Raw genomic sequence first — 10,274 nt, forward strand, 5'->3', positions numbered from 1 at the left:
AAAACTTAAATTATGGAAAAAAAAAAAAAAAAAAAAAAAAGAACCACTTTTTTCCCTAGTGTTTGTGCTTTAAAAAAAATAATGTTGGCTTTAAATTCCAAAACACAAAGAACCTCAAATATTTCAGGCTTGATCCAACAGCCATTGAGTCAGCGGGAGCACCACCGTTGTCTTCAAGAGGCACTGGAACAGGCCCTCAGAGCAACAGACCTTCAGCAGCATGGCTGTGTTCATATTTAATGTAGACAGTTTATGGCAGTATTCACGAAGAGACTGACAAGTAAGGAAAAAAAAAAACCCAACAAAAAAACACACTGATCGAAGAAAGGCCTCCAAATAGCCAGAAAAATACCCCGTTAGGGAAAGGTTAACTTTTGGCTCAATCCAGCACCGTTTTCAACAACAAAAACAGTGGACATTGGTTTCCTAGGTGGCTCTGCTCCTAATTTTCAACCAGCTTGCCCAACACCTGCTGGAAGCAAGAGCTTCACATGTTAGTGAGAACATTTATGGCACATCATGCTACCTTTCGAAAACAGGAAAGATGACCTTTGATAGTTGTATACGATTCTGCAACTTACTTAAGGCATCCTTATACTTACAGTACTGTTAAAACCCACTCCAACAGAACTGCTTACCCAGTTTTGAACAGAAAACTTAAAAAAAAAAAAAAAGCCATAATCTACAACAAGATTAAGCAATCACCACTGAGTTTAAAAGAAAAAAAAAAAAAAAGAGGAAGAACGTTCACCATACAACTAAAACATTTTTGGCCAAAGGATGTCTGGGAACTATAAAGAGATTCTTTTATTGCAAAAACTAATTGTGAAGGAACTTCTTCCCGAAACAGAGAGATCCTCCTGAGCTACGATGTGCATCCGAAGGCTAAAGCCTAGCCTTGCCCGTTAGGTGCCCCGTATGCAGCAGGAGGCTGGCAGGACTCACACAGCACAAGGCACAGTGATCTGGGACACAAAAGGCATAGGCTGCCCACGGGACAAAAAACAACGAGCGTTGGGGAGAAGGGGCAAAAACCCCAAAAGCAATTCAGGGCTCACTGATCCAAAAGGAAGCTATTCTATTTTGTCTCCGATTAGGGGGTAAGATGTTCCCTTTTCAGCAGCCACCTAAAGCCTCCCCCTCATCCATGTTGTCACCACCATCAACTCTTGGGTTGTTTTTTCCAGTATAGGGGAGCAGAAGGGTAGACGTTGCAGGACTACGCAGCTACTACGTATTCAACAGTGCTGGTAAAATAAGGACAACATCAAACTCGGCAAGTGGCAGCTTTCGCTGTTGGCTACATCCAAGGTGCGTGTATGCATGTGTGCATCTGCATGAAAAGGACACATGCGCCCCCCCCCAAGAAAAAGACAATTTGTCTTAAGATGAAAAAAAACCCAACTGTTTTCCTTCGGGAATCTGACCTGCACACGGCAGATTTGGGGGAAGGAAGAAAAAAGATCCAAAGAAAACTACTTTTTTCCAAAGAAGACTTTGGAAAAAAGATCCAAAGAAAACTGTACCCACCTCAGCTACCCCTTATCCCCACTCTTCCAGGAGGTACTTAGCATCTTGCTGGCAGCAACTCCTGGAGCGCTACGGGTTTTCAGCCGCTGGGTCAGATGGGCTGAAAACTGCAGCCACTCGGAGCTGCTTCACCAGCGTTTCCACTGGGACCTGTCTCAGAAGAGCGAAGAGGGGTCAGGTGGGAGGAGGCAACCAAGGCCAGGACCCCTTTTTTCCCCCCTTTCTTTCTTTTTTCTTCTCCTTTTTAATCCTTTACATGGAAGTCAGAGCCCTTAGACAGGGCAAAATTCACCTCTGCAGATGGGGCCAGCAGAGATGTAAATATGATCCACAATGTGCATCTGAACAAACACATGTCTGGACAAAAAAACATAAAATCAACTATTAAGAAGAAAAAAAAAAATTAAAAAGTGATCACTAAGAAGTATGCTTTCAGGTTTTCACAAGTCATGCATCTCTTCTAATTTGAGAAGATTAAATAATTTTTTTCTTTTTAGGCAGTGATTTAAAAATAAATGGCTAAATTATAGTTAGCGCCAAAAATAAAAAAGCAATGAGTCCTCTTATGGCTTTGATCTCCCTTGTGAAGGGTAAAAGTAGAAGAGTATTGCCACAATTAAAAAAAATATATGTATATATTCAACACTGACAAACATACTATTTTTTCCTTTGCTTGTGACAGTGGGTCTTTGCAGTACTTATTAAGGAACTCAAGCATGTTTGGATGCCAGCAAGGTGGAGCAGAGACCCTGCTGCTTCTTTCAACTCCTCATCGATTTCTTGACATAACTCCTTGAGTGCTTTGTTGCTAGGCTGACTTTCCTCAGAGGTATCTACACAAGGTTGTGATGCATAGCCACTGTCTCCAAGAGGATCATCTTCATAGTCAACGTCTGTATCCACTTCGCTGTGGAATCCCTCGCTGCCATCGCTTCCGTCATGGCTGGTCTTGGAGATAAATTCATACACCTCGTCAAGGGAGGACAAGGAAGACACGCTGGACCTAGACGCACAGCGCTGGGAACCCATGCTGCTGGCACTGTAGTTGTGATCCTCCTTCGGATCGATGTTGGTGGCCGCAGAATCATTCTCCTGCAAATTTATGGAACTGGGAGGATTGAACGCACTGCCATAACTCCTCTTCTTAGGTGTCTTCAGAGGCTGAGGTTTCTCACCTATTAAAAACAAGATTCGTCAGTAAGCCAATACTCCAATGAGATCACCTGCAGAACGAGCACGCTACGGCTGGCTGACTGCAAAGTAAGCTGAACGTGAGCATTTAAGAGTCGTAATATCTTGTGCACTTTTACTGTCATCCACAGAGGACAACGGTCTTCAGCTAATCACAACTAAGAGCTGGAGAAAGAGAAGTAGCTAAGAAACTCTTCTCACCATCTAGCACAAAGAGGGCAGGGGAAGAACTTTGCAGAAAAAACAAAATGAACCGGGAAAAAAAAAGGTGGTCGTTCTGTAAAACTCTGTAATGCTGGCAGAAAAGAATAATCAAACCAGAATCGCTTCTTGACTGCTCTTACTATTTGGAAACCAGACCATACTTGTTTCCTGAAACTTTACAGAGAAAACATTTAGCTACTGGGTAGAGAAGAAAAAGAGTAATATGGTTTATGCTTACAGTCCAACATCCCTTGTTGAATGGAAGTATTTAACAGCATCATTGCAGTAGCAGCATCAATATCGGATTCTGTGAAGGAGAAGCAGCAAAACGTTAGACCTCAGGTAAGCCTGACGAGATGAGGTCCCTAGAACATACGAAGAATATATATCTGCATATATTGGCCTACAATAAAGAGCAGGGGGCGGAAAAAATGTACAAATTTAGACAGAGCATGACTCTCACACAGTGCAATACGGTTACAGAACAGTCTCATATCTTAACTAGGATATTCAAAAGCTGAATTCTCACATTGCACTTACCAAAGCTGAAGCCGAGAACCAGCGACATTAATTAGACAGTCATACGACGATGCTGTTGCTATAGTCATCAACAAGTGGCTTTTGTTTGTACCAGTTGAGAGAGAAAGATTACGCATATGGCACAGCAAAGCATCTCAGCAGCCTCAGACCCTGGTTATGTGAACATGCGAGGCCGAGGAACGAACGCGCCCGTTAACGCAGCACTAATTCAGCACACCTCTCTCCTCCAGCAGTCTTTTTCACACTAACAACAAGTCAAATGGAAGAAATCGAGAAGACGACGGGGGAAAGGGCACTGAACTGCTCAGTCTGGAAAGCATGGGGATCTAAATAATAAATAGGCACTTTAAAAGGTTTAGGTGAACTGCGGCGCTTTTAGCTGCAGCGACAAGCGCTGCTGTAAAACTCCATCCTTTGCCGCACGGAATGGATTGCCTACATCTCAAAAAGGGCACCTTGAGGATATTATGGCAAGGAGCGACGTTTCTAACCAGAATGCGGTGAAAAGGAAAAGAAACAAGCACGCCTTTCCCGCTCATTTCAGGACATGCTCATGCACTTTAAAAAAGAGGAAATCCAAGGTCTTCCTTTGCTCACTTCAGCTATGGATGATGGAGAGACAGGCTATATATTCCTCTCCTTATACAGGAGAGAAATATGTAAGGCTATATATATACGGTGGACTAACCAGGCAAAAGAGGAGCAAAGAGACAGTGAGCTCTCACAAGAACCTTGGTGTCTCAGAGCAAAAGACCACATCCCAGGTGTACATATGTATGTATGTACATATCAGCCGTGAGTGGAGAAGCGGGGCTGGAAGACAACGCGTGGAAGGCGCCAGCAGCGCAGAACGGGCTCTCAGTCCATGGAACCGGGCTGGGAATTGCCGAAGTGAAACATCAGCAATGTCATTTTTGATGGCATTTCTTCTCCCCCCGGCCCCCATCATATGCATTAATTATGTTACTGAATTTGAGGGGAGGGTTGCTATTGGGAGGGGCACTGCAGATTTGTCAGTTTGGCTTCCTTATCTTATATAATTGTCCCTAACTTCATCTTGGTTAAGGAGAAATTTGAAGAAGATGACGTCGCCTTGGGAATGTTGTACCAACATGGAAAGGGGACTGAGCTGCTGTTTCCAACACAGGTTATAAAAACATACACACTCCCTGCCTTGTTTTCACCTTCTATCATTTTAAAACCAGCATACTTAAGGTCTATCCCATTGCACTCATGAGATTATTTTATTTTATTCCGTTTTGTCTTTTTTTGGCAGCAACAGAACCCCTGAATTTACAAGTCATATGTATCCAACTGACAACAAGAAATAAAAAAAAAGCATGAAGAGTTACTTTCTTCTACTACCATAATCAGAAAGTGAAATATTCCCATTCCTTACTTGCTATCATAGACATTTCATTTTAACATACCATGTTGGTATAAAAGCACCACCTTGTTAAAACGACAAGCAATCGGAGGCATTAATGCAACTCAGAATTGCTACCTGCAAATAGTGTTTCTGCATGTTAGTACCCCCAAAGAAAGAGGGCAGACACTTCTGCAGCGACTTCTTAGCAGTGCTCTGCGTCACCATTAACGTGCTTTGGCTTCACTTGCGATCGCTCTCCTCGATAGAGCAGTATTTCCCAAATTTATGCTTCCCCAGCAGAATGACTAAGGAAGCGCCTTATTACAAGGAATTCTTTCACGTGCACAACAGCTGCCCTATACGACGCTGGGAACGTTAATGGCTTTCCTCTAATGCCAGGGAGATGCTGAACAGGTTCACCGAGATGCAGAAATTAAATGAGAGCAAACATACGTCATCATTTCGGCACCTCCGGTGTAGCAAACTGGGACAGTTGGCATCAGACTGGCAATCTCCAAACCTGTTACAGGACACACCAGCAAAATCACTCAGAGGAGGGGGATTTCTTGTACTCTCTGACAAGCCCCGAGAATCCCGGGTCTTCCCAAGGAAACACACTCCTCCTGCAGTCCTGCGGGCAGAGGGGATCCAGCAGCCCTGCAGCAGCCAGCCAGCCAAGGATGCTTCCTTGCCACCAGGGTACCACCATAAAACCTCCGTCTGGATGCGCGGTGGTTATCAGTCTGTGGACCAGGCAGCTGCTCGGTCTTTAAAAAACCTTGGCTTTGCCGCCTAACCAATGTTTCTGGTTTGTAGCTGAAAACGAAAAGCAACCTTCTCACCTCAACAGCCCGCCGCGCTAGCAAAACCAGAGAGCTGGATGTCTGCTATGCTGCTGAAGTCCTACTTCGTCGGTGGCCTTTTATTATCCCTTTGAAAGAGCTTTAGCAATACTCCTCTATAACAAATTAACACATGCTTGCTTTTTCTTGGGATCAGCCCTTTAAAAAATGAGCATGATTCACTTTTCAGCACTTTTTAAAAAATTACTATTTTTGATGAGGTTAAGCCTTCAGTGGATTAAGCTTTATTAAGGTACAAGACCCATGCTCAACAGGCTTCTTCTAAAGAAATGCTGTGATATCCCAGCATGCTGTCTAGCTCCCTCCTGATACCAAGGCCCACTAAAATGTTTTAAAATGAAGAAAACTTTTTTAAAAGCACATATGGGAAAATGAAGTAACCATCTTCTGTTCAACAGCTGTTGCTACTTCTATTTGCATTTGACTGTTGATGAAAAACAGATTTCCATCTTAAATTCACTTTTTTTTTTTTTTTAAAAATCTGAATCTGGCTGGCTGTTTTTCATCGAGGAAAGCAAAAGTAGAAATCCCTAGGCCAGAACTGAGGCCAAGTCCTTGTTACTCTAACGCTCGTTAAAACCTGTAGATATATCCCAGCGGGCTGAGGAAGGGGACACCAGAAAGACAAGCAATGCTGCACTTCAGCAGGGATTCCCTGAAAATAAACAGCAAAAAAAAAATACCCCAAACTCCGCGTTCTTTCTCGGTAGTAATACCACTTTGGGTTTGTCTGTGAGCGCAAGCGTAGCTCTGCCAACATCCCCGGCTCAGCCTGCACGCTGCTGCCGGTGCCCATCCGACCCCGCCGGCAGGTTTGCAAGTGCCGAACGACTGCCCTAACAGCAGACAACCAGGAGGGACGGGCACCTTCTGAAACATAACCTACAGACGACTATGTTTAACTTGCTAGACGGGGAAACGTGTTGCGCTACCGAGTTCCTGCCATGGCTAGAAGAGACCACTCATCCACAGTAATATCCTGAGCATGACTCGCTCCAATCCAATCTTTCTCCACCAAGTTTTGGTGACTACGGTTAAAATAACATTTATACAACATAAAAGCTTTTGGTTGTGGACATGACTTGTTTTCTCCTGCATCTACTTCATTACTTGTGCAGGAAACACGGAGGGATATAAACTTGGTTGAGGAGCAGCACTGCAGCCTACGGTATCAAGACCTGTATTCAGAGTCTATATATTAAACCCATCCTATTCCTCTCTCCCAAGAGTTAAAATGAACATTTTGCAACTTTTAAGGTGATACCTTAAACTAAACAGACATCATGAGGCTATTCTGTTAACTGGGATAATATGCAGAACTTAGGTCTTTCTGCATGGCAATAACACCAGCTTGTGCCCAACTTTTTGGCAAGTGATTGAAAAATACCATACAGCTGTGAAATACTCCTCTGAATTGTTCCACATTCCCCTGCAAATCTGTCATGCTCTCCCAGCCACCTGTATCAAACAACCAACTTGAAGGCACTTCTATGGCCACATCCCACAAATTTTATACATTAAAATTTGTTGCCTTCTATTCTCAGTTCTTGGTAACCAATAAAACTACTGCAGAGGTATGTAGCTTTCAGACTGGTTTTCTACTGAACTATTCATTCTTTAAGTAGGTCGTATTTGGGAGTGATGTGTCTGCTAAATACCTTGCTGGCAGAACAAGACGACTCCTATTACACCTTGAGGTTCACCTTATGGATTTAAACTTAATACACAAGTGGCTAATATAATAAGCATACTATGATACTACATCAGGTTTTTTCGTAATCTAGTGGACCCTTCAGAGCAGCTCCGTACACAACATCAGCTGGGCTTCAGTACATGCTTGCGACTCAAAACAGGGGAGCAGAACGAAAGAAAATTAAATGTTTACCTTTGAGAGATCGGCCATGATTCTGCTGAAGGACTGAAGTCAGGTAGTGAGGGGACGCTGACCTACTGAAAAGAAATTAAACAGGTCAAAGCCAAGGCCTAATTAGCCAAATGATTTGTACAAAGGATAGTAGACACAATACTATGATCAGAGCAAGGTAAAACCAAAACCAACCCAATCACCACAGTTTGGTGGGCAAGCAATTTCTATTGCCCTCAGTAGATGGCTTGACACATTGGCTGATGGTTTACGTAGCACGATTAAGTGATCCATCAGCATTTGGAAAACACCCCCAAACACACACACTAAGCAGAAGTCTTGTTGGCAAGAGATACTAATTTCTACAGATTTTATGTACCTGCCTAAAGGCTGGATTTTAAACAAAGACAGGTATTTTTCAGTAAGTAAAACCTACACGTGAACAAAACATTCGCTTACACAGGGATGCTTAGAGCCCAGGAGCCACAGAATAGATACGGACCAGTTGTGTCCGTCTGCTCTTCAAAACGGTGGTGGGAGATTAACAAAAACGAAAGGTAGCATCGTGCAAAAAGCCGGGAAGAACCAAAACCAAACCAAGTTATCTGCTGATTTTAAAGTTATCTGAAGCTGGGCCGTTTTGGTGATGCTGTCTGCTTGTCTGCATTACCAGACCAGCTCTGCACCAGAATAAAGGGCAAGTTAAAGCTTTCACATGGTTTTCTGCTACACACCCAGCCCTCATTATTCACTTCATTTTAAAGGTACTGGCAAACAGAAACAAATACAACAGAAATAGTACACGATTATTAAAATTGCATGAAACACAGCAATGTGCCATCTTTTATAGTATCGCTAGAAGAATTCAAAGGGTGATGAGCAGAATTTTCAAGCCCAACCTGTAACAGCAACCTCACAGGATTAATGGGGTGACTTCTATCATTAAGGTGTGTTTACCTTCTATATTTACCATATTTATAGGCAGCTCTGTTTTCCAAAATAAGGCACAGCCACAAATCCCCGCCAAAAATCACACAGCTCCTAAGTGCTGTATTTTTTTTTTTTCTTCTAAATTACTGGTCTAGATCATTAATTAAAACCCAAACAATTATTTCCATTTTTAAACTACCTTTTTAAAACTAAAATCTTTAGCCTTTAAGTTGAATTTTGAACAAAATATTTTTCACCGGTCACTGGCCGGTGCTGCGGCTGCACACATCTTAACAACCCTGAGATCAGCTGCTCTGCACAGCTGCGTATGAGGGATGCCCGTTTAATACGCTCGCTGCTCCGACTTGCCATCACAGTATCCAAACTCAGCCGGCCATTAGCTCCAAAGGTTAGCACAGCGCAGACTTGCTAATGGCAAGGAAAAGATGCAAAAAAATCGAAGCAAGGTGGCTTGAAATGCATCATCCGAGCTACGTAAGGAGCTCTTGCAGCACCGCAGCCTGCCTGGCGCTGGTAACCAAAGCTACTGAAAAGCAGAGTAATATTTAAGCATCTCCCAATGTGGTAACCGATGGGAGAAAGAGCCAGCGCAGTGGAACGCAAACACCTGCAAAACTCGAGTTCGCTGTCTGGTATGTTTTCTTGTGGGGGTGATAGAGTGCAAAGGGAACAGATCCAAAAACGGGGGGAAAAAATTAAAAATAATTAAAAAAAAAAAAGTCACAAGGAAAGCAGTGGACCCACCCCAACATGGCTGGCTCTGCAGTCTGCAGGTAAATTGTACAAAGAGATGTTAAACATCTTCATCCTTTTGTCCGAGCTCACATCCTTCAAGAATCAAATCCACATAGAGCTTTCCCGCAGCAAATTAATGCTCAGTATTGATTAAGACAAGCTATGCATATGCGTAAAGTATTTGCAAGATGAGGACCCTGGCCGTCCCCGGAGCCTAGGGATGTAATACATGTAGTACCAGAAACAGAACGCAGCTAGTGGCCTTGCACCGACTTGTTGAACAAGCTGTGCAGGAATAAAATGCACCAGTGATGCCAATCATCAATGATAATACAAGCTGCAGTTTAACTAGACACAGATTACAGTTTTGGAAAGCTTCTGCTCAAAGTGACACCTTAAATTTTATTTTAAAATGCTGCTGAATGATAGGTATATTCCCCGCTAACACACTGTAAAATAATTATGAACACAAGCCCTCCCACAGAAAAATTCAGAGACTCTCGCAGTCAAATTCTAGCATCACCCTATAGTTAAATTTGGGCAGTGCTCCCAGGTTCTCTCCAGCTGGACCTCTGGGCTTTCTCTTTCTCTCCACACACAAGGCAGCCCCTTGGGGGCCCCTCCCCAAAATTAAGCCAGAATTTAAATCTAACACAAGAGTTTTTAAACATGGAAGGGAAAAACATAAATCTGTTTTTTCTGTGTATGAGTGAAAGTCCTACGAATGTTTTTTATTATTAAAGGAAAAGAAACCAGCTTTCATTAGGAAGAAGTCGTCTGTCTTAAAACGCTGTTTTTATTTTGTTGTCGTTATAAATATAAGCACTGCAAAATCCTTCACGTATTCAAGTCAGTGGGAATTTTGCCATGTGGCTTCGTTAGGACCAGGATTTCCTTGTAATTGTGATTGTTGGCAAGTGTGACTAGTCTTTCAGTGAAGGAAAAAAGTTACCAAAAACAACAGCTTCCAATCAAAGTCCTGATCTTGCAAGTACTTTAGCTTTCAGATAAAATCTCTCCTTCCCTA

General features: G+C 42.9%; 1 protein-coding gene across 2 annotated transcripts in view; it reads right to left on the reverse strand.

Annotated features, from left to right (window-relative positions):
* Positions 1-1,840: 1,840 nt before the first annotated feature.
* The window catches only part of FOXN2 (forkhead box N2), an 18,290-nt gene continuing 9,856 nt past the window's right edge, over positions 1,841-10,274 (reverse strand). The window contains exons 3-5 of one of the 2 annotated variants that reach the window (XM_009581921.1): positions 7,583-7,644; positions 3,164-3,232; positions 1,841-2,705 (exon numbers count right to left, since the gene is read on the reverse strand). In XM_009581921.1, coding sequence (XP_009580216.1) covers positions 2,188-2,705; positions 3,164-3,232; positions 7,583-7,644 — 649 coding nt within the window. In that variant the 3' untranslated portion in view covers positions 1,841-2,187. Of the gene's footprint in view, positions 2,706-3,163; positions 3,233-7,582; positions 7,648-10,274 lie in introns of both variants that reach the window. The other variant, XM_009581920.1, reaches the window with a different exon arrangement.

The sequence above is a fragment of the Fulmarus glacialis genome, unplaced genomic scaffold (assembly GCF_000690835.1).
Source record: "Fulmarus glacialis isolate BGI_N327 unplaced genomic scaffold, ASM69083v1 scaffold9717, whole genome shotgun sequence".
In the NCBI taxonomy this organism is placed as follows: domain Eukaryota; kingdom Metazoa; phylum Chordata; class Aves; order Procellariiformes; family Procellariidae; genus Fulmarus; species Fulmarus glacialis.